Source organism: Bufo bufo, chromosome 6 (genome assembly GCF_905171765.1).
Source record: "Bufo bufo chromosome 6, aBufBuf1.1, whole genome shotgun sequence".
In the NCBI taxonomy this organism is placed as follows: Eukaryota; Metazoa; Chordata; class Amphibia; order Anura; family Bufonidae; genus Bufo; species Bufo bufo.
Window position 1 is genome coordinate 238,942,530 of NC_053394.1, and position 25,567 is coordinate 238,968,096.

A 25,567-nucleotide genomic window follows, 5' to 3' on the forward strand; every position below is an offset into this window, starting at 1 on the left:
TTAAATAGAGGCTGGGTCACATGCTGCAGTTGGCCAATCACAGCCATGCCAATAGTAGGCATGGCTGTGATGGCTTTTTGGGGCAAGTAGTATGACGCTTGTTGATTGGCTGCTTTGCAGCCTTTCAAAAAGCGCCATAAAAATCGCCGAACACCGAACCCAAACTTTTACGTAAATGTTCGGGTTCGGGTGCCGAAAACCCTAAAGTTCGGTACGAACTCGAACTTTACAGTTCGGGTTCGCTCAACTCTAGAAATGACATTTTTCTAGGCTCCAGCAGGGCACATTTTTGAGGGAATTTTTTCTAATGATACCCCTCTGGTGTATCACTGTCAATGTTGTGGGACTATTTGTGTACTTCTAATAAGTGCTTGCTGGCTGCAAATATGCCATTAAAGTGACTGGGGTCTGCCGCGAACGCGCAATTCGCGACCATTTGATCGCGAACTCGCGTTCACGAATCGTCCCGGCCGATGTTTCTCCATCACTAGCGCAGATAATGTCGCTGTCCGCAGAGTCTATTGAAAAAGTACACTGGATGTTACAGATATTTTTAGGATGCGCAAACGTTATACAGGAGATGTAGCGCAGGTAATGTAACTGTCTGCAGCGGACCCCGTCTACGGAAAAAGTACACTGTATGTCACAGATATTTGTAGGCTGTGCACACTTTACACAATAGATGTAGCGCAGATAATGTCGCTGTCTGCAGCGGCTAAACAATTGCAGGCTCTTTAGCGCAGGTTGCGCTAAAAATATATATATTGCTGCCAAATACAACAATAGTCCTTAAAAGGACTTTTGGGTCTCTACAATTGCACGCAATTTAGCGCAGGTTGCGCTAAAAATATATATTGCTGCCAGACACAACAATAATCCTTAAAAGGACTTTTGGGTCTCTAAACTCTCTAACACCAACCCTGCCTAACAAAAAAATAAAATTCAATTCCCTACACTATCTGTCCATTCTACAGCGCAGCTCTCCATGACTAAGACTGATCCGAACCATGTGTCATCGGGTGGTTTATAGCACCCGATGACACGTTCCGGCCAGCCAATCAGTGTAATTCCAGTAACCAACATGGCTATGGCATTACAGTGAGTGGCAAAAAACGTGCGGGAAGGAGGCTCAAGCATCGCGCTCGAACACACGCAAACTGGTGTTCGGCCGAGCATACTAGCTCAACACTAATGACGAGTAGAGATAAGTGAAGTTTTAAAAAAAAAGTTTTTCTTCAAGAAATTTGGTTTGTTACAAATTAATTTGCCATAAAGCACATTAAATCAGGTCTATCCCAGTCTACAGTTAAATTTGTGGGAGAGTTTTTTCAGGGTACATCAACAGGCATAGTAAATCCTTTCTGGTGGTGAAACAGTTACTGTGCGTCAGAATAATGTGAGCTCAGAGGGCCCCCCGATTAGACCATTGAGGATAGGCAATGGTGCATGGCGCATGTAGACAGTGACCAACTAACTACAAAGGATGTCTTGATAGTAGTTGGGTTTTTCATCCCTCTGAGAAGGTATAAAAAAAGGCCCTCATTTTAGACCGGTAGCGAGGGTCTAACATCATGGAGAGCCAGCAGTCATCCCTCTGTCGAATGGTTATAATTAGTGATGGACGAACATCTGCTGGAACGGTTCGCGAAGGCGATCGCGATCAAATGTTCATGAACCGCAAGTTTGTGGCGGGTCCCATTCATTTTAATGGCAGGCGAACCTGAAAAACCTTCAGCTCATATTTGCAGCCAAGAAATAATTACTAGAAGTGCACAAATAGTTCCACAACATGGACAGTGACATACCAGATGTATTATTCGAATTTGCGATCTCCATTCATAATTTTTTTAAATGCTAAATATCTGCAATATAATTTTTGCGTACGAGCATGCGCACACCAGTTATAATTATTTTTCCACTTATTTTGTCACTGTGTGTAGCAGAGGGAACGTTGCAAAACTGCAAACAAATACTGCAGTACCCAAATGCACTATAGAGAAAGCATATTATTGGTATATAACACCCCGCTTCTATCAGTTTTTTTGGGGGGCGTCTGGTATATCACACCAGTTATAATTATTTTTTCCAATACCGTTTTCCACTGTGTGTAGCAGAGGGAATGCAGCAAAACCGCAAACAAATACTGCAGTACCTAAATGCACTATAAAGAAAGTATATTATTGGTATATAACACCCTGCTTCTATCAGTTTTTTGGGGGGGCATCTGGTATATCACACCAGTTATAATTATTTTTTTCAATACCGTTTGTCACTGTGTGTAGCAGAGGGAACGCAGCAAAACCGCAAACAAATGCTGCAGTACCCAAATGCACTATAAAGAAAGTATATTATTGATATATAACACCCCGCTTCTATCAGTTTTTTTGGGGGGCGACTGGTATATCACACCAGTTATAATTATTTCTTTCCAATACCGTTTGGCACTGTGTGTAGCAGAGGGAACGTAGGAAAACCGCAAACAAATGCTGCAGTACCCAAATGCACTATAAAGAAAGTGCAGTATATTATTGGTATATAACACCCCGCTTCTATCAGCTTTTTTGGGGGCGACTGGTATATCACACCACTTATAATTATTTTTTCCAATACCGTTTGTCACTGTGTGTAGCAGAGGGAACACAGCAAATCCGCAAACAAATGCTGCCGTACCCAAATGCATTATATAGAAAGTATATTATTGGTATATAACACCCCACTTCTATCAGTTTTTTGGGGGGGCGACTGGTATATCACACTAGTTATAATTATTTTTCTAATTGCGTTTGTCACTCTGTGTAGCTGCAGTATCGCTGCAGAACCGCTCACCATTGCTGAACAATACAAATCCACTATAATATGCTTTCTATGTTAGAAAGTATATTATAAGTGTATTACACCCCTCTGTACTGCACACCTATCAATAGTACACCTATACCAGTCCTTAAAAGGACTTTTGTGGACCTATTTGATAGCGTTTTTGCCCCTAACAGTCTGTCCCTGCTCCACACAGCAACCTTTCCCTACACTGACAAAAGACTGAATGTAAAATGGTGGCCAGATCGGGTCTATTTATAAGGTAGGGGGTATGTCCATGTGCTAAAACTTTTCAATTGGCTGTCCTTTACCACCTGATGGATGTGTCATGGGTCAAAGTTCTTCACAATGTAAAAGAATATGACGGGCGCGAATATCGCCATATGTTCGCATGTTCGGCGAATCGAGAACCGACCGCCGGGCGATCCGCAAGGCCATCACTAGTGATAATGCAGCTGTCACTACGAAAGCAACTCAGCATGCATCTGGCCATTTGCGCAAGGGACATCGAGGGACTTCCTGCCTCTATTTCCACTGCAGTCTGTCAGGGTAATCTGCGTCTTCTTTGTCATTGCACTATAGCTCCTCATGCTCTTCCAGCTTCTCCTGCTCCTCTCCCGTCACTTGGGAAGATAAACCACTTAGTTATGTATAGAATTCCTGGGCATTTATGTCCTCATACCCCTCCTGTGCCAGTTCAGCCGCCACAGGGCTCAGATGGTCGTGAGATGAAGGTGTCAAGTCTTCTATCCCCTCGCCAGTCAGATTTATCAGCATCCCCTCCAGAACATGAAGGAGTGGAATGATATCATTCATCCTGTGGCGACTGACAAAAAAAGTGGCTCCCTCAAAGGGCCTGAACAAACAGCAGGTGTCACTCATGAGCTGCCACTGTCTAACGTCGAAGTTACACTGTGCAGTAGTCCTGTCTGTCTGCATCATCAAGAAATCGGTAACGAGTTTCCTCTGCCCATACAGTCGGTCCAACATATGGAGCGTGGAGTTCCAATGTGTGGAAACATCACATATGAAGCAATGTAGGGGAACAACATTCTGCCTTTTCAGGTCAAGGAGGGTGTGTTTTGCACAGTAAGAGTGGCTAAAGTGCACAGCTTCCTTGACATTTTCAAGATGCCTTGCAGTTGGGTGAAAGACTTTAGGAACCGGGTGACAACCAGATTGAAGATGTGCGCCATGCAAGGGTCAAACATTCCTGACGTAGCACAGACAGAATGTTCTTCCCATTATCGGTGACCATGGTTCCTATCTCCAGCTGGTGAGGAGACAGCCAGGATTCAATTTCTTAGTTGATGATAAAGAGCAGTCCCCCCCCCACCCCCCGGTGTGACTCTGTTCACCCAGGCTGATCAGGTGAAGAACTATGCGACAAAACCATGCTTTGCATAGGTGGTATGCTGGAGGACCACTCTGAACTTTGCCTACAGTGGAGGCTGAGGACAAGGTGGATGATGAGGAGGCAAAGGAAGACATTGGCGCAGAAATCCCACAATAACAATGTGGAGGTGGCATTGCCATCACTTGGCCAAGTTGCTGGTGTGCATGGACCAGAACCACATTTACCCAATGGGCTGTAAAGTCAGGGCTGGCATGAACTGTACCAGACGTTGACAGGCTCAAGGACTGGCCCACATTCTGCTCAAAATACATGTGCAGGGCTGATACAGCTTTTTTAGAGAAGTAATGACGGCTTGGAAATCTCCACCTTGGGTAAGCACAAGCCATCAACTCTCTGAAATGTTCAGAGTCCACAATATGGAAAGAGAGGGACTGTAGTACCAGCAACTTGGCCAGATGCATGTTCAGCTTCCGCGCTGTTGGATGAGTGCACTCATACTTTTGTCTCTTTGCCATCGCCTCGGTGAATGATTGCTGGCAAAACACGTGACGAGGAGGAGTAGTAGTAGGAGGAGGAACATCAGGAACAACAGACGAAGGGAAGGAACAACAGATTCTTTCTGCTGAGGTTGAGAAGCTCTGACTGCTGGAGAAGGGGTGGCCGTTGCTGTGTCAGGCTGTACCACTACATTAGTGACACTTTTTTCCCAGGGCACTTTATGGTGACACTCAATGTGTTGACCCATATCCATGGTGCCAGCATTAGCACCCTGACACTCTGATGATGATGATGCCCCCCCCCCCCCCCCTTCACCCAGCTCCCACGTGCGGTCAGCTTCATCATCATCCACTACTGTCTGATCTCATCACCAGTCTCATCGCCACATCACTGACGCTCGCAACACTAACGATGATAACAGTCGTACGCCTAAGGGAGGACGAAACAGACCTCTCCTCAAAGTCATTGCTGGCATGTAGCTGCTGACTGTCCTCACTGAAAAGCAGAGCAGAGCCAGAAGCATACATTACTTCCCAAGAAAAAGGGTTAGCTAAAGAAAGAGGCAGTTGCAGGACAGGTGAGGGCACAGAGGTTGTTCCTGGGCCATGCCAACTAAGTGTGGTGTCTGAGGAACCCACCGATTTCTGGCAGTGTATGTCTGATGTCAATTAAGATGATGTTGAAGAGTGAGTCAACCATTCCAGTTCAGTTGGATTGTTGGTCAAAACACAACCGCTGGATGACAGTGGCAGCTTTGGCCTGTTGTTGCGAATGCTGCTACAACCACCCATTCTTCTGCTGCTACTTGTGTTGGCTACAGCAACATTTTTGCCACTCCCCGTTCCTTTTGAGGGCCTAGGCAACTGTCTGTTGGCCATAGTGTACAGTAACTGAATCAGTAATGTAACTACATATGTAACTAAGTATAAATGGCGCAGCAGATGAACAAGATAAAAGTGCCTACATATTAGACCGCCTGTTGATTTATAGTCTGATGCACAGTAAGTCTATGTATAACAGAACAGATTAGGTATAAATGCCACAGCAGGTGAACTAGATAAACGAAACTCTATATTTGACCGTCTGTTGACGCTAAGTCTGATGCACAACCCATCTCTAGTAACTATAACCTATATTATTATTACACTCCAGAAATACATCCAGGCCCATTTTGAACTCTTTTAGTGACATCAGCACCTCCTCAGACAGAGAGTTTGATAGTCTCACTGCTCTTCTATGTTTGTGTACAAACCTTCTTTCCTCTATGCGCAGAGGATGTCCCCTCGTCACAGTCACTGTCCTGTGGATAAATAGATGATGGGAGAGATCTCTGTACTGACCCCATATATTTTTATACATAGTTATTAGATCTCCCCTTAGTCATCTTTTTACATAGTGAATAACCCTAATTTTGATAATCTTTCTAGGTACTGTAGTCCACCCATTCCAGTTACTACATTAGTTGCCCTTCTCTGAATCCTCTCTAGCTCACCTATGTCTGCCTTGTTCACAGGAGCCAAGAACTGTACACAGTACTCCATGTGTGGTATGACTAGTGATTTGTAAAGCTGCAGGACTATGTTCTTCTCATCACTGGCATCTATGCCCCTTTTGATGCAACCCATTATCTTATTGGACTTGGCAGCATCTGCCTGACACTTTTTTCTACAGCTTAATTTGCTGTTTACTAAAATTCCTAAGTCCTTTTCCATGTCAGTGTTACCCAGTGGTTTACCATTTAGTATGTACTGGTGACATGTATTTTTCCTTCCCATGAGCATAACCTTACATTTGTCAGTGTTAAACCTCATCTACCATTTCTCTGCCCAAGCCGCCAATCTATCCAGATCCATCCGTAGCAGTAAGCAGTATGCTGTCCTCTTCCGTGTTAATTACTTTACACAGTTTAGTGTCATCTTAAAAAAAAATATGATATTTTACTGTGCAAGCTTTCTACAAGATAATTAATAAAAATATTGAAGAGAATAGGGCCCAATACTGACCCATGTGGTACCCCACTAGTGACAGTGACCCACTCTGAGTGTGTACCATTAACCACCTCAGCCCCCAGTGCTTAAACACCCTGAAAGACCAGGCCACTTTTTACACTTCTGACCTACACTACTTTCACCGTTTATTGCTCGGTCATGCAACTTACCACCCAAATGAATTTTACCTCCTTTTCTTCTCACTAATAGAGCTTTCATTTGGTGGTATTTCATTGCTGCTGACATTTTAACTTTTTTTGTTATTAATCGAAATCTAACGATTTTTTTGCAAAAAAATGACATTTTTCACTTTCAGTTGTAAAATTTTGCAAAAAAAACGACATCCATATAGAAATTTTGCTCTAAATTTATAGTTCTACATGTCTTTGATAAAAAAAAAATGTTTGGGTAAAAAAAAAATGGTTTGGGTAAAAGTTATAGCGTTTACAAACTATGGTACAAAAATGTGAATTTCCGCTTTTTGAAGCAGCTCTGACTTTCTGAGCACCTGTCATGTTTCCTGAGGTTCTACAATGCCCAGACAGTACAAACACCCCACAAATGACCCCATTTCGGAAAGTAGACACCCTAAGGTATTCGCTGATGGGCATAGTGAGTTCATAGAACTTTTTATTTTTTGTCACAAGTTAGCGGAAAATTATGATTTTTTTTTTTTTTTTTTTTCATACAAAGTCTCATATTCCACTAACTTGTGACAAAAAATAAAAAGTTCTATGAACTCACTATGCCCATCAGCGAATACCTTGGGGTCTCTTCTTTCCAAAATGGGGTCACTTGTGGGGTAGTTATACTGCCCTGGCATTCTAGGGGCCCAAATGTGTGGTAAGGAGTTTGAAATCAAATTCTGGAAAAAATGACCTGTGAAATCCGAAAGGTGCTCTTTGGAATATGGGCCCCTTTGCCCACCTAGGCTGCAAAAAAGTGTCACACATCTGGTATCTCCGTACTCAGGAGAAGGTGGGGAATGTGTTTTGGGGTGTCATTTTATATATACCCATGCTGGGTGAGAGAAATATCTTGGCAAAAGACAACTTTTCCCATTTTTTTATACAAAGTTGTCATTTGACCAAGATATTTATCTCACCCAGCATGGGTATATGTAAAAAGACACCCCAAAACACATTCCTCAACTTCTCCTGAGTACGGGGATACCAGATGTGTGACACTTTTTTGCAGCCTAGGTGGGCAAAGGGGCCCATATTCCAAAGAGCACCTTTCGGATTTCACTCCTCATTTTTTCCTGAATTTGATTTCAAACTCCTTACCACACATTTGGGCCCCTAGAATACCAGGGCAGTATAACTACCCCACAAGTGACCCCATTTTGGAAAGAAGACACCCAAAGGTATTCCGTGAGGGGCATGGCGAGTTCCTAGAATTTTTTATTTTTTGTCACAAGTTAGTGGAAAATGATGATTTTTTTTTTTTTTTTTTTTTTCATACAAAGTCTCATATTCCACAAACTTGTGACAAAAAATAAAAACTTCCATGAACTCACTATGCCCATCAGCGAATACCTTGGGGTCTCTTCTTTCCAAAATGGGGTCACTTGTGGGGTAGTTATACTGCCCTGGCATTCTAGGGGCCCAAATGTGTGGTAAGTAGGTAAATGACCTGTGAAATCCGAAAGGTGCTCTTTGGAATGTGGGCCCCTTTGCCCACCTAGGCTGCAAAAAAGTGTCACACATCTGGTATCTCTGTATTCAGGAGAAGTTGAGGAATGTGTTTTGGGGTGTCTTTTTACATATACCCATGCTGGGTGAGATAAATATCTTGGTCAAATGCCAACTTTGTATAAAAAAATGGGAAAAGTTGTCTTTTGCCAAGATATTTCTCTCACCCAGCATGGGTATATGTAAAATGACACCCCAAAACACATTCCCCAACTTCTCCCGATTACGGAGATACCAGATGTGTGACACTTTTTTGCAGCCTAGGTGGGCAAAGGGGCCCACATTCAAAAGAGCACCTTTCGGATTTCACAGGTCATTTTTTACAGAATTTGATTTCAAACTCCTTACCACACATTTGGGCCCCTAGAATGCCAGGGCAGTATAACTACCCCACAAGTGACCCCATTTTGGAAAGAAGAGACCCCAAGGTATTCGCTGATGGGCATAGTGAGTTCATGGAACTTTTTATTTTTTGTCACAAGTTAGTGGAATATGAGACTTTGTATGAAAAAAAAAATAAAAAAAAAATAAGCATTTTCCACTAACTTGTGACAAAAAATAAAAAATTCTAGGAACTCGCCATGCCCCTCACGGAATACCTTGGGGTGTCTTCTTTCCAAAATGGGGTCACTTGTGGGGTAGTTATACTGCCCTGGCATTTTCCAGGGGCCCTAATGTGTGGTAAGTAGGTAAATGACCTGTGAAATCCTAAAGGTGCTCTTTGGAATATGGGCCCCTTTGCCCACCTAGGCTGCAAAAAAGTGTCACACATGTGGTATCGCCGTATTCAGGAGAAGTTGGGGAATGTGTTTTGTGGTGTCATTTTACATATACCCATGCTGGGTGAGAGAAATATCTTGGCAAAAGACAACTTTTCCCATTTTTTTTATACAAAGTTGGCATTTGACCAAGATATTTCTCTCACCCAGCATGGGTATATGTAAAATGACACCCCAAAACACATTCCCAAACTTCTCCTGAGTACGGCGATACCAGATGTGTGACACTTTTTTGCAGCCTAGATGCGCAAAGGTGCCCAAATTCCTTTTAGGAGGGCATTTTTAGACATTTGGATACCAGACTTCTTCTCACGCTTTGGGGCCCCTAGAATGCCAGGGCAGTATAAATACTTCACATGTGACCCCATTTTGGAAAGAAGACACCCCAAGGTATTCAATGAGGGGCATGGCGAGTTCATAGAAATTTTTTTTTTTTGGCACAAGTTAGCGGAAATTGATATTTTTAATTTTTTTCTCACAAAGTCTCCCGTTCCGCTAACTTGGGACAAAAATTTCAATCTTTCATGGACTCAATATGGCCCTCACGGAATACCTGGGGGTGTCTTCTTTCCGAAATGGGGTCACATGTGGGGTATTTATACTGCCCTGGCATTCTAGGGGCCCTAAAGCGTGAGAAGAAGTCTGGAATATAAATGTCTAAAAAATTTTACGCATTTGGATTCCGTGAGGGGTATGGTGAGTTCATGTGAGATTTTATTTTTTGACACAAGTTAGTGGAATATGAGACTTTGTAAGAAAAAAAAATATAAATTCCGCTAACTTGGGCCAAAAAAATATCTGAATGGAGCCTTACAGAGGGGTGATCAATGACAGGGGGGTGATCAATGACAGGGGGGTGATCAATGACAGGGGGGTTGATCAATGACAGGGGGGTTGATCAATGACAGGGGGGTGATCAGGGAGTCTATATGGGGTGATCACCACAGTCATTGATCACGCCCCTGTAAGGCTTCATTCAGACGTCCGGATGCGTTTTGCGGATCCGATCCATCTATCAGTGGATCCGTAAAAATCATGCGGACGTCTGAATGGAGCTTTACAGGGGGGTAATCAATGACAGGGGGGTAATCAATGACAGGGGGTGATCAGGGAGTCTATATGGGGTGATCACCACAGTCATTGATCACGCCCCTGTAAGGCTTCATTCAGACGTCCGGATGCGTTTTGCGGATCCGATCCATCTATCAGTGCATCCGTAAAAATCATGCGGACATCTGAATGGAGCTTTACAGGGGGGTAATCAATGACAGGGGGGTGATCAGGGAGTCTATATGGGGTGATCACCACAGTCATTGATCATGCCCCTGTAAGGCTTCATTCAGACGTCCGGATGCGTTTTGCGGATCGGATCCATCTATCAGTGCATCCGTAAAAATCATGCGGACATCTGAATGGAGCTTTACAGGGGGGTGATCAGGGAGTCTATATGGGGTGATCACCACAGTCATTGATCATGCCCCTGTAAGGCTTCATTCAGACGTCCGGATGCGTTTTGCGGATCAGATCCATCTATCAGTGCATCCGTAAAAATCATGCGGACATCTGAATGGAGCTTTACAGGGGGGTGATCAGGGAGTCTATATGGGGTGATCACCACAGTCATTGATCATGCCCCTGTAAGGCTTCATTCAGACGTCCGGATGCGTTTTGCGGATCGGATCCATCTATCAGTGCATCCGTAAAAATCATGCGGACATCTGAATGGAGCTTTACAGGGGGGTGATCAGGGAGTCTATATGGGGTGATCACCACAGTCATTGATCACGCCCCTGTAAGGCTTCATTCAGACGTCCGGATGCGTTTTGCGGATCCGATCCATCTATCAGTGGATCCGTAAAAATCATGCGGACGTCTGAATGGAGCTTTACAGGGGGTTGATCAATGACAGGGGTGTAATCAATGACAGGGGGGGTGATCAGGGAGTCTATATGGGGTGATAACCACAGTCATTGATCACGCCCCTGTAAGGCTTCATTCAGACGTCCGGATGCGTTTTGCGGATCCGATCCATCTATCAGTGGATCCGTAAAAATCATGCGGACATCTGAATGGAGCTTTACAGGGGGGTAATCAATGACAGGGGGGTGATCAATGACAGGGGGGTGATCAGGGAGTCTATATGGGGTGATCAGGGGTGATCAGGGGCTAATAAGGGGTTAATAAGTGACGGGGGGGTGTAGTGTAGTGTAGTGGTGCTTGGTGGGACTTTACTGAGCTACCTGTGTCCTCTGGTGGTCGATCCAAACAAATGGGACCACCAGAGGACCAGGTAGCAGGTATATTAGACGCTGTTATCAAAACAGCGTCTAATATACCTGTTAGGGGTTAAAAAAAACACATCTCCAGCCTGCCAGCGAACGATCGCCGCTGGCAGGCTGGAGATCAACTCTCTTACCTTCCGTTCCTGTGAGCGCGCGCGCCTGTGTGCGCGCGTTCACAGGAAATCTCGGCCATCGCGAGATGACGCATATATGCGTGACTCTGCGCAGGGCTGCCACCTCCAGAACGCGATCCTGCGTTAGGCGGTCCGGAGGTGGTTAATAACCACCCTCTGTTTTCTATCACTGAGCCAGTTACTTACCGACATACAGACATTTTCTCCCAGTCCAAGCATTCTCATTTTATATACTAACCTTTTATGTGGTACAGTATCAAATGCTATGGAGAAGTCAAATATATACCACATCCATTGATTCGCCATGGTCAAGTCTAGAACTTACCTCCTCATAGAAGTGGATTAAATTAGTTTGAAATGACCGATCCCTCATGAATAGTGTTGATCGCGAATATTCTAATCGCAAATTTTTATTGCGAATATTGGCACTTCGAGAATTTGCGAATATCTAGAATATAGTGCTATATCTTTGTGATCGCGAATATTCTAGATTTATTTTCATAAATACCCATGATCCCTCACTGCTTTTTGCTTGTGGGCCAATGAGAAGACTGCAATATCTTTGACTTTAGGAGTAGTGTTGATCGCGAATTTTCGTATCACAAATTCTCCGATTGCCGATTTTTGCAATCGAGAAAATAATGATTGGAGATCACGAATTCTTGAATTCGCGAATATATGACGAATATTCACCCAAAAATTTGCAAAATATTGCGAATTCGAATAATTCCCCTTTTTAATTCAGTAAAATGCCCCCTAATAGTAATACGCCCAGTAAAGTGCCCCCTCACAGTAGTTATGCCCAGTAAAATGACACCTCATAATAATACACCCAGTAAAATGCAGCCTAATAGTAATATGCCCAGTAAAGTGCCCCCGCACAGTAGTTATGCCCAGTAAACTTCCCCTTGAAACGAATATGCTTGGTAAAGTGCTCCCTGACAGTAATATGCCCAGTAAAGTGCACCCTGATAGTAATATGCCCAGCTTTGCCCCCTTCACAGGCAGTAATATGCCCAGCTATGCCCCCTTCACATGCAGTTATATGCCCAGCTATGCCCCCTTCACATGCAGTAATATGCCAAGCTGTGCCCTCTTCACAGGCAGTAATAAACACAGCTGTGCCCCTTCACAGGCAGTAAAATGCCCAGCTGTGCCCCTTTACAGGCAGTAATATGCCCAGCTGTGCCCACTTCACAGGCAGTAAAAAAAAAAAACACACTCCACATACTTACCTGGTTCCCCAGCAGCAGCAACACCAACAGCAGGACACAAGGAGCTCCAGGCCATCACCTGGCCCACCCCCAGCCACGCCTCCTATTCATACCTGCAGTGTGGAGCACCAGCAGGGGGGAGGAATGATGAAGCAGAGAGCCAACGGACGGCTCTTGCTTCATAATTACATACCTCCCAAGTACAGGGCCCGCGGACAGCCACTGAAATCCGGGACTGTCCCGCCTGACCTGGGATGGTTGGGAGGTATGACTTAGCCTATGTATCATGCCTAAGGCTAATTTCTCATAAGAGTGTTTGTTCCAGAAAACACTCATGTGTGACATTCATATTTACCGAGCCAAGCACTGTTATAAGTCATTATGATGCTGTAAATTTGCGCCAGAGGAGCAGTGTTCACTTTGAAAAATGCAGACATCACACGAAGTGTATTTCTCTGACCAAACACACTTACAGTTGCAAGAAAAAGTATGTGAACTCTTTGGAATGATATGGATTTCTGCACAAATTGGTCATAAAATGTGATCTGATCTTCATCTAAGTCACAACAATAGACAATAACAGTCTGCTTAAACTAATAACACACACAGAATTAAATGTTACAATGTTTTTATTGAACACACGATGTAAACATTCACAGTGCAGTTGGAAAAAGTATGTGAACCCCTAGACTAATGACATATCCAAGAGCTAATTGGAGTGAGGTGTCAGCCAACTGGAGTACAATCAATGAGATGAGATTGGAGGTGTTGGTTACAGCTGCCCTGCCCTATAACAAACACACACCAGTTCTGGGTTTGCTTTTCACAAGAAGCATTGCCTGATGTGAATGATGCCTCGCACAAAAGAGCTCTCAGAAGACCTACGATTAAGAATGGTTGACTTGCATAAAGCTGGAAAGGGTTATAAAAGTATCTCCAAAAGCCTTGCTGTTCATTAGTCCACGGTAAGACAAATTGTCTATAAATGGAGAAAGTTCAGCACTGTTGCTACTCTCCCTAGGAGTGGCCGTCCTGTAAAGATGACTGCAAGAGCACAGCGCAGATTGCTCAATGAGGTGAAGAAAAATCCTAGAATGTCAGCTAAAGACTTACAAAAGTTTCTGGCATATGCTAACATCCATGTTAGCAAATCTACGATACGTAAAACACTAAACAAGTAAGGATTTCATGGGAGGATACCACAGAGGAAGCCACTGCTGTCCAAAAAAAACATTGGTGCACGTTTACAGTTTGCACAAGAGCACCTGGATGTTCCACAGCAGTACTGGCAAAATATTTTGTGGACAGATGAAACCAAAGTTAAGTTGTTTGGAAGAAACACACAACACTATGTGTGGAGAAAAAGAGGCACAGCACACCAACATCAAAACCTCATCCCAACTTTGAAGTATGGTGGTGGGGGCATCATGGTTTGGGGCTGCTTTGCTGTGTCAGGGCCTGAATGGATTGCCATCATTGAAGGAAAAATTAATTCCCAAGTTTATCAAGACATTTTGCAGGAGAATTTAAGGAAATTTGTCCACCAGCTGAACAGAAGATGGGTGTGGCAACAGGACAACGACCCAAAGTAAATCAAGTAAATCAACAACAGAATGGCTTAAACAGAAGAAAATACGCCTTCTGGAGTGGCCCAGTAAGAATCCTGACCTCAACCAGATTGAGATGCTGTGGCATGACCTCCAGAAAGCGATTCGCACCAGACAGTCCAAGAATATTGCTGAACTGAAACAGTTCTGTAAAGAGGAATGGTCAAGAATTACTCCTGACCGTTGTGCACGTCTGATCTGCAACTACAGGAAACGTTTGGTTGAAGTTATTGCTGCCAAAGGAGGTTCAACCAGTTATTAAATCCAAGGGTTTTACATAATTTTTCCACCTGCACTGTGAATGTTCACATGGTGTGTTCAATAAAAACATGGTAACATTCAATTCTTTGTGTGTTATTAGTTTAAGCAGACTGTGATTATCTATTGTTGTGACTTAGATGAAGATCAGATCACATTTTATGACCAATTTGTGCAGAAATCTATATAATTCCAAAGGGTTCACATACTTATTATTGCAACTGTATGTGAAATTTGCCTAAAGGTGCCCATATACCTTCCATAGCTTTCAAACAAAAGTTAGGCCATAGCTGTCAGATTGAAAGCCAATGACAGACAACTCTGGTGGCAGCTTATTTCCTGAGAGAACTAAAGGGTGAAAGATTCAACACACCTAATCTTTTTCTCCCTCAACATCATCTGTCAGGGAAGGTCTTGAGCTTCCCATACCTGGCACCTTCCATCTCTACTTGTTCTGTTGGGAGTTTAGAGCAGGTACAGTTTATTTGAAAGGAGGACACATCACATGGAAGTGATTTGCCTGGTCACATGACTCTCAATCAGCAGCCATTTTATGGACAGGACAGCTGTGTGGACAGCACAAAATACTTTGTAAACAAGAGAGTATACTTTACGAAATATAGAAAATGGTGCAGAATTTCAACAAAGGCTATACTATTAAGTGCCATATAATCATCTCACAAAGTCTACATCCTTATAGGCATTACTCCTAAGTTTTGTTATCATTAGTTATTTACTACACCTGGTTTTCTAACCATACTCTACTCTTCAATTTACATTAGTTCTGTTAATGCTAGTGATGAGCAGCATAGGCAATATTAGTTTTCGCGATATTTCAAGAATTTTTGGCCTAATATTCGCCATAAATTAGCAAATTCATTATCTCCAGTCATTATTTTCTTGATTGCAAAAATCGGCAATGTAATATGTGCGTATTGCACGCGCAATACAGGCATGGCTCACTTTTGCTACATTTTTCAAGCTGTTAGAAGTTTCCTAAGACTAGAGTAAATGCACAGTACAGTAATTCCTATCACACTACCTAACACCCTGCACTGGAACTTATCAGCTACACTATATCACTATCTAACCTACACTGACTATCTCCCACTAACTATCTGTATTATATATATGAGCTAACTACAATATGTAATGTAATTGAATAAGGATCCAGATGACTCAGCAAAGCACAGAGTACAGCAATGACACTGCTCTCTATCACTCTCTCTCTCTCTCTCAGAACTGCAAAAAAAAGCACTATATTCTAGATCTTAGCAAATTCTCAAAGTGCTGATATTCGCAATAAAAATTCATGATTAGAATATTCATGATCAACACTAGTTAATGTATGTATTACCTATCAACAAAATTTATTTGACTGCATCCTGTATTTTGTCAAATGTCTATGAGCCCAAGTCTGCTAGTCTGCAAGTCAAGCATAGGGAATTCCACACACTCCTGTATCAGAATTTAGGATTGAGCGAACCCGAACTACTGTACTCGAACTTTGCAAGTTCGGGTACTCAGATCCGAACCCAGACTTTTTCACTGAAGTTTCAGGTTTGGTGTTCGGAAAATATTAGCATTCTTAAGACAGAACGGTAAATAAAATGGCCATGGAAGGGTTAATAATAATAAAAAAAACTCACCTCATCCACTTGATCATGCAGCCTTGATCGCGCAGGTCTTTTTTCTTCAGGACCTGCGATTACATTACTGCGCTCACCGCATGGTGAGCGCGGTGACGTCACCGCAGGTCCTTTCGCAGGTCCTGAAGAAAAAAGACCTGCGCGATCAAGGCTGCATGATCAAGTGGATGAGGTGAGTTTTTTTTATTATTATTAACCCTTCCATGGCCATTTTATTTAGCATTCTGTTTTAAGAATTGCTACAATCTTCCGATATACCATGTTATAATGGAAAATAATAAAGTAAAGTTCGGTTCCCCATTGACGTTAATGGGGTTCGGGTTCGGGGTCAAGTTCGGGTCCCAAACCCGAACTTTAACCTGAAGTTCAGCCGAACCCGGCAAACTGGAACTACCACGGGTTTGCTCATCCCTATCTGTATTACCAGAACAGAAAATCGAAATTGTAATCTAAACAATAATCCATTAACAAAAAATGTTCTTAGATTCAGTCTATTTGTCCTTTCAACCTCTTACTACACATATTCAGTATTAATTACTAGATAGAGAACTTACCAGTATTATGTATACATACATTTTTGAGTAGAGTTTTATATATATATCTTATTTTTGTATAGTTTAATGTTAAGCATGAATGTCAATATATATGTTCTGGTTTTGCTGAAACCTAATGTAAACTTTACAATATTTTCTCTGTCTTGAACTAACATCCCTTTCCTCCTACTAACAGCCCAGTTTTACACAGAGCAAGCATAGGGGCACTGATAAGACTGTGTTCCTGAGAGCAGTAGCTCAGTGAAGGCTGCCAACATGCAGCGCAGCTTCCTTGAAAAAATAGTCCTCTTTTTTCGTTCTCCAGGCTCTCTTCTATAAGTTTTGTGCTCACCACACAGGAACAGGCCCTCACATTGTCTGCTGACCTTTCACATTTCCACAGTAGCTGGGAGGGATTGTGCGTTTTTTCCGTTCTTTGTTAAAACGTCCCCCCACCCCTAGTTTTAAACTTCAAGATAGTTCAAAAGGGGCTTCACAAAGTCATTCAGTTCTAGCACTTAGAAGTTCAAGTGGATTTCTGAGTAGAAGACAGAGAGGTATGGCAGAGAAACTTTATGTTACAATATGCTGTCTTGGACTGATGATTTTGGCTTCTTGTACTTTGGTAAGGACACATATCTACTCTGCTGGATCTTCTGCTGTAGGCTCTATATTTGAGGTTCATGGAATATCAACCTTTGATCATGGATTGCCCGGTCAAGAAGAATCTATTAAAAATGGGAATGATATACATCCTAAGCATGAACAGAAATCAAAGCCTACTTCATCAGATACCAAGGGGACACAGTCCCCAGAAATAGAACATCCTAAACCAAATACAGGGTAAGTAAAACAGATCATTACTGTATTTAATTGCTGGATTAAAGGAAGAGCTATATTCCATTATTAAATTATATTTCATACAACATATTATTAAAAATCCATTTAGGGGGAAGAAAATCACAAATCAATGTTGATTGTGACATTTATTAATTGTATTTGTTTCTCAGTACTCCATTACTATAATGGCAAACCTGCCAATCATAGTCATGATGTGACACATCACACTATCCTATATCACTCCAAATCTAGGCAAATTTGCCATTTAGGAGCAAGAAAAACTTAACTACAGGAACTGTAATGATAGTCAAATTTAACACCAATTTAATGGAAAAACATAGATAAGGGTTTCTGTTACTTTCTTCTGTTTTTTGGAGGAAGGGAAATGAAGATTGATATCATCATAAAGGTTCATGCACCTTTATGTTTAGTTATATGGTACTTCAATAAAGCATATTTTCTGGGTAGAATATCTCTGTACTACATCATGTGATGGAACAAGTAGTAGCACATGGAAGTACATTATGTACCAATAGCAGGTTGAACAACACTGTATCAAAAGGCAATTTAAGGCAATTAATGGTGGAATCCTATGCCATATGAACAAATTTGCAAAGTTTTGAAAGAGGACAACTCCATAACTAATTATTCGTCATACGATGTTTTAGGTAGATTCTACTACAGACTATATAATTGATTCTATACTATATTTATATTACATAAATCAATAGTTTGCTTTCTAATTACATATATTTGGTATGTGATTACCGTATATAAGGCAAGGTTCCAAATATTACTTATAGCTTGTCAGTTGCCGCCTGTCATTACTTGCCAGCGGATGCCAATCACTATTCACACCTTATCTGCATGCAAGATGTTATACCTTATACGAGATGCATATACGAGAATAGAAAACTGCACCATCAGTTAAAAATGCCAGATGCCACTTAGAAATACGGTAGTTTGCTGGTTCTGAAACATTTAAAGTATATGAATATGTTTTAATGTTTTTTACAAAAGACCAGGACACCGCAATTTGATTTTGGAACTTTTTATCATATTCTTTAAACCTTTTGCATTTAGCTCTACGCAACAAGTTTCTGTGGATACAGGGAAGTATTCCTGTTGCTATGGTAGCTTGATACCTGTAAAAGAGTTGGTGCCCCCCGCTGCCAGTCATAGCAAGCTTCTCTTTCATCAATACTACCCAGTCTGTATTTCAATTAACAAAGAAATCTAGCGGCCAATTCAATACAGCTACAAATCAATGCATTCTTCTTGGGTCAAGGTTAGATGGATGGCAATGAGCAAACCTTAGTACAAATATCCAATCATTTGAATCTTGCTTTAGTTCTAAGAAAAAATAGTCGCAACATTAAGTTATAGGGTTTTATGGTCCAAAATGTTGCGCAATAATCTGCATCATGTTAATGTTTAATTCATCAGAAAATTTTACTTTTCAGTGCCTATTATTTTGGCATATTCATATGATGTGAATCAAAGTCTCATGAGCCTCTGAGACCTCCACTTATCAAGACAATTGGAAGACTGAAGGGAGAGATAGCCATACATGTCTACTACTCTCCAGTGGCATCTGTTTGAGTGACAGAAATAGCCAAGCCTTGGATGTTCCTATTACTTCTAGAACCGAGAATGGGGCCCACACCAATCAGACATTCTCTCATAGAAAAATGCCTTTTAAAGAGCAGGTGTCAATAGGATCAACCCTGTTAACACAGGCATAATGCCAGGTAGAGTTGATCCTGCTGATTAAAATGGTACCTTTCTTGTGAAAATTAGTTGTTGCATTCCTGAGGGGAAAAAAACATTTCTACTTTATGCAAATGAAGGCTTCAGTGCACCAACACTGCAAACTTAAGGAGCCCCATCCCTCGGGGCACTGGGGCCTTTATTTGCATAAAGAATAAAAGTCTTCTTTCTTTGGAACAGTTTTTCACAAGACGGGTATCACTTTGATCAGCAGGGTCAACCCTACAAGGCATTATCCCTGCTGTTTAAATGGGTTATACCATGATTAATTTAAAAATGAAAATCAGAATCATAGAATACATGACAATCTTTTTCTAACAAAACTAGAACCAGACCTTTACATTATATGGAACCAGAAATCTTCCTATTCATTCTTCCTATTCATTGCTCCAATTGTTCTGCTAGATTTATTTCAGGCTGGCAGTTCATGGGATATGTCCTTTCTGCTGCAGTTCTTTCCATGTAACTGCCACAGCTTCTAACAGAGGATATGGCTGGTGGCAGTTGAAATTTTAAACTGAGCATGTGCAACCACCTCAGTGAGGCGGATGGAGAAATAAGGAAAGACACAACCAGCAGGTGGCGCTATACAGATACACTATAATAAATGACTTTTTATTGCATGTAATTACAAAAGTATTCATATACAGGTGCTGGTTGGAAAAATGTGGAATATTTTTCATGGCAAACCCCTTTATATATTGTTGAACACAATGAGAAATGGATGGAAGCATGTACACCCTTTATTTTTAGAAAAAAAAAAAACACAAGCTAAGATACAAAATACCTTGTATCCAATGAAGGTGGGTTCCCACTGTTGTCAAAAAAGTTCCAATACTGTTCTGGTCGGAGTAAACGAGGCTTAACTTGAACTTTCAGAAATCTCTACTTGACCACTTTCAACCATGTGCCCTTTACCATTTTAAAGTCTACATGCAGCTACTAGGGCTTAAAAAAAAGTCTTCCCCCTAGAAAACGGATGAGTTTTATATCGCTAGTCTGATAGAGCCCTTACACTGTATAGGGAGAAAAAAATGGTAATTAGCTATGTTGGACCATAATTAGAAAAGCCATGACCCAGTTGGACGCCCTCTTTATATCACTGTTTTTTATGTCGTTACATGTATATGTTTGTTTCATTTGATCGGAATTTATTTTATTATTTTGGGTTTGGTATGTTCTCTGCTAAATCTGGAATCTGATCTAACCATGTGGTGTTCATGCCCTTGTCAGAAAAAGTAACGGGAAGTGAGAACAATGCAGGCTTCTCTACATGGTTGCAATATATTGCTTTAGCAGGAAAAGGCTTCAAGATATGATGAAGACTTTCCTGCAGTATACATTTGTTCCTAGTTTAACCTTCCATGACATCAGCTAATTACTTTTTACTATCCGGAAGGTTATGCCACGCTGCTGCCCTTATTTGCAATAAATGTTTGTGCCATCTGCGACAAGAGAAAGAAAATCAGAAGACTGTTATTTTAAGAAAGTGCTTGATAACTAGAACAGCTCATCAGACTTAGGCTACTTTCACATTAGCGTTTTTAATTCCGCTGTTGAAATCCATCATAGGATCTCAATAGTGGAAGAAAACGCTTCAGTTTTGTCCCCATTCATTGTCAATGGGGACAAAACTGAACTGAACTGCACCAAAACGTATTCCGCAGCGTTTTTCTGTCCGCGATGTAGTGCTGAGCAAGACGGATCCATCCTTGCTCACAATGTAATCCGTCCTGGCTCACAATAGAAAACAGATCCGTCCCCCATTGACTTTAAATGGTGTTCATGACGGATCCGTCATGGCTATAGAAGACATAATACAACCGGATCCGTTCATGACGGATGCATGCGGTTATATTATGGTAACAGAAGCATTTTTTGCAGATCCATGATGGAAACACAAAAAACACTAATCTAAAAGTGGCCTATAGTAGCTAATATAACAGTAATGAACGCCCATGACAGCTTCATGCGTGACTTTATTCAGATCTTGCTTATATACGTATAATAATAATGATTTAGTTGTAGAACCTACCATCTACAGTGCTACATGAGTAATACTGCAGATATGGAGACCAGACAGCTACTATTTACTTTTCTACTGTCTCCCTATTCCCCACTATGTGCTGGTAAAGCTCCTCTGAAATACATTGTCCGGACAACTGAGCATGCAGTTGAGGTCCTCTCCGTTATGTGCACACAGCTCAACAGTCATAGGGCAGTATAAAAATAGAAGGTAACAATCCAGACTTCTTATCAGCAGTACTACTCATGTAATACTGCAATTAATAGTCCTTAATCCAGCCGACAAACTCCCTTTAAGGATCCTATATACTTTCGGTAGCTCATCGGCTGAACACTCATCTGCCGAGAGAGGAGAAAGCTGCCAGACTCTCAGAAGAATTAAAGGATCAAGCATTCAGCTTGCCCTATCCCTCTCTCCCACAAGGAAAAATAGATTGCCAGCCGCCCCACCAAAAATGGCTGGTTAGGCTAACAATACTCTGTATTTGGGCCTTTAGATTTGGAAAGGATGCAGTCATCACATGTATATCCCATGATATGCAGTGTTTTCAGATATATTCTCCCACTGTGAACAGGTGCCATATATCACTATGCTATAGAAAGACAATTCCATCCCGGTTAATATTATAATACATAGTAATCTGAGCTCTCCGTTTTCTAATGAAGAAAAGATAGCCCTTGCATAGAAAGTAGCTTGAAAGTAACCCTCTAATTCAAATGTGAAATTTGACACATGTATAATCAACACACCCAGTACTCTACTTTTCTCCCTTGCTGCCTTCTTTTCTCTGGTCTGGCCACTAGCATCTCAGATGTCTCCATTGAGTGTACTGTAGGAGAGTCTAACTCTCTCTCTCTTTTAGAATTTCTCTGCTCACCTTTAGAGCCTAATGCGTATTATTGTGTGTGTATATATTGAACTCAACATTAAAATAGTATGCCGCAAGCTACTAAGCTCCCCCTAGTGGTGGCTACAGGCAGACAGAAGTTCATTTCTCTTTATGTTGGATACAGTTGCAAGAAAAAGTATGTGAACCCTTTGGAATTATATGAATTTCTGTAAAAATTGGTCATAAAATGTGATCTGATCTTCATCTAATGCTATTTTCAAAGTGGCAATGCCACAGACGACCATCGGCGCTACTTAGTAACAATAGTGCAGCAGTGTCCCTTTACTTTTTGAATCTCGCTCGTGCTCACAGTGTGGAGCAGGTGACGTCACCAGAGCTACGGTTCCTCCCCTTCTTGGTGTCTGAGAGGAACCGTAGCTCTGGTGAAGTCACCTGCTCCACACTGTGAGCACGAGCGAGATTTAAAAAGTAAAGGCTGCGCCACCGGCCGGGGCGAGCTTTTGAATAAGACTGTTAAAAGAACTTTGTCTGCCTTCAGTGGAGACCGTTGGAGCCCCTTGAATAAGAGAAATAAGAAAATCCACAAAACCTGAACCGAACCCCCAGCAGACTTGGCAATAATCGCGAGGAGGATCTGCAAAGAAAATAAGGTAAAACAGCCCATTAGGCTTGACCCCTAAACAGTACCCCCATATTATAACACATAGTAGGTAAAGCAGAGGTGCGCGGCATCCCCATATTCTATTTGAAGTTGATCTTCATCTAAGTCACAACAATAGATAATCACAGTCTGCTTAAACTAATAACACACAAAGAATTAAATGTTACCATGTTTTTATTGAACACACCATGTAAACATTCACAGTGCAGGTGGAAAAACTATGTGAACCCCTAGACTAATGACATCTCCAAGAGCTAATTGGAGTGAGGTGTCAGGCAACTGGAGTCCAATCAATGAGATGAGATTGGAGGTGTTGGTTACAGCTGCCCTGCCCTATAAAAAAAACAAACACCAGTTCTGGGTTTGCTTTTCACAAGAAGCATTGCCTGATGTGAATGATGCCTCGCACAAAAGAGCTCTCAGAAGACCTACGATTAATAATTGTTGACTTGCATAAAGCTGGAAAGGGTTATAAAAGTATCTCCAAAAGCCTTGCTGTTCATTAGTCTACGGTAAGACAAATTGTCTATAAATGGAGAAAGTTCAGCACTGCTGCTACTCTCCCTAGGAGTGACCGTCCTGTAAATATGACTGCAAGAGCATAGCACAGACTGCTCAATGAGGTGAAGAAGAATCCTAGAGTGTCAGCTAAAGACTTACAAAAGTTTCTGGCATATGCTAACATCCCTGTTAGCGAATCTACGATACGTAAAACACTAAACAAGTAAGGATTTCATGGGAGGATACCACAGAGGAAGCCACTGCTGTCCAAAAAAAACATTGCTGCACGTTTACAGTTTGCACAAGAGCACCTGGATGTTCCACAGCAGTACTGGCAAAATATTCTGTGGACAGATGAAACCAAAGTTGAGTTGTTTGGAAGAAACACACAACACTATGTGTGGAGAAAAAGAGGCACAGCACTCCGACATCAAAACCTCATCACAACTGTGAAGTATGGTGGTGGAGGCATCATGGTTTGGGGCTGCTTTGCTGCGTCAGGGCTTGGACGGATTGCTATCATCAAAGGAAAAATAAATTTGCAAGTTTATCAAGACATTTTGCAGGAGAACTTAAGCCCATCTGTCCACTAGCAGAAGCTCAACAGAAGATGGGTGTTAAAACAGGATAACGACCCAAAGCATAGAAGTAAATCAACAACAGAATGGCTTAAACAGAAGAAAATATGCCTTCTGGAGTGGCCCAGTCAGAGTCCTGACCTCAACCCGATTGAGATGCTGTGGCATGACCTCAAGTAAGCGATTCACACCAGACATCCCAAGAATATTGCTGAACTGAAACAGTTCTTTAACCTCTTCACGACCGCAATCTGTATATATACGTGATAGCTGCACATACCCCGTGCAGCTATCACATGTATAGACGTCATGGCAGCTCTTTAATCCAAGCGCTGCAAAGCGCTTGGATTAAAGCTTCCGCCCCTGCCCTGCTGCTGTCACGGACAGCATACAGTCTAGTAATGCCGGCAAGGGGCCAATCAGAGTGACCCCTTGCCGGCAATCGATCCGATTGGTTAGTCTGTGCAGACTAACCAATCGGATCGCGGCAGTGTTAAAATGCCGGTTTCAGGCTCTGATCTGCGCTCTGCAGATCAGAGCCTGAAAGCCGATAGTGTTCCTCATGCCCCCCGATCTGTGCCCCTCCAAGCCCTTAGTGTCCCTCTGTGCCCCCCCATCTGTGCCCCGACGATCTGTGCCCCGACGATCTGTGCCCCTCTCCTGCGCTGATGGCATGCGATCCGCCCCCTGCATTAATTTTCTAGCCGCCCCTCCTGCCCCAGCCTTCCTCGATATTGTGGGCAGCCTCCCGAACCCCCCCTTTCCAGCGCTGCCCCCCCCGATCCCCCTGCTGTGTGCGATGGCGGCGGCTCCATTACTGAGCCGCCGCCATCAGCAGAGAGTGTCAGCTCTATGCTGACACTCTCCTGTAACCCCTATAGATGCCGCGGTTGCGGCATCCATGCGGTTAACAGAGGGAGGGAGCTCCCTCTCTCCACCATCGGGGCTGCAGTGCTGTGATTGCAGCACCTGATGGTTGCCATGGCAAAGGCGTCCAGTGCTGCCACCTACAGGCAATCTGGAAGTACTATACTTTGGAATGCAAGAGCATTGCAAAGTATAGTACAACTATCAGCCCCACTGGATCTTCAAGATCTAAGAGGGAACTGATAAAAAAAAGTGAAAATAATAAAAGTAAAAATAAATAAATAAAAATGTAAAATTAGAAAAAAGAAAATTGCCTTTTCCTATAAAAAATGAAAAAATAAAATACACATATTAGGTGTCACCGCGTCCGTAATGACCATCTCTATAAATATATCACATGATAGACCCCGTCCGATAATCACCATAAAAATAAAATAAAAAAACAGTGCCCAAAAAGCTATTTTTGTCACCTTACATCACAAAAAGTGCAACAGCAAGCGATCAAAAAGGCTTATGACCCCCAAAATAGTACCAATCAAACCGTCACCTCGTCCCGCAAAAAATGATACCCTATTAAAGACAATCGCCCAAAAAATAAAAAAGCTATAGCTCTCAGACTATAGAGACACTAAAACATCATTTTTTGGGTTTCAGAAATGCTATTATT

The 25,567-nt window shown here is 42.2% G+C and overlaps 1 protein-coding gene across 1 annotated transcript in view; it reads left to right on the forward strand.

Moving 5' to 3' along the window:
- The first annotated feature begins 17,085 nt into the window (after positions 1 to 17,085).
- MMRN2 (multimerin 2) overlaps positions 17,086 to 25,567 on the forward strand; it is a 34,386-nt gene continuing 25,904 nt past the window's right edge. The window contains exon 1 of the mRNA XM_040436968.1: positions 17,086 to 17,650. Coding sequence (XP_040292902.1) covers positions 17,367 to 17,650 — 284 coding nt within the window. The 5' untranslated portion in view covers positions 17,086 to 17,366. The remainder of the gene's footprint in view (positions 17,651 to 25,567) is intronic.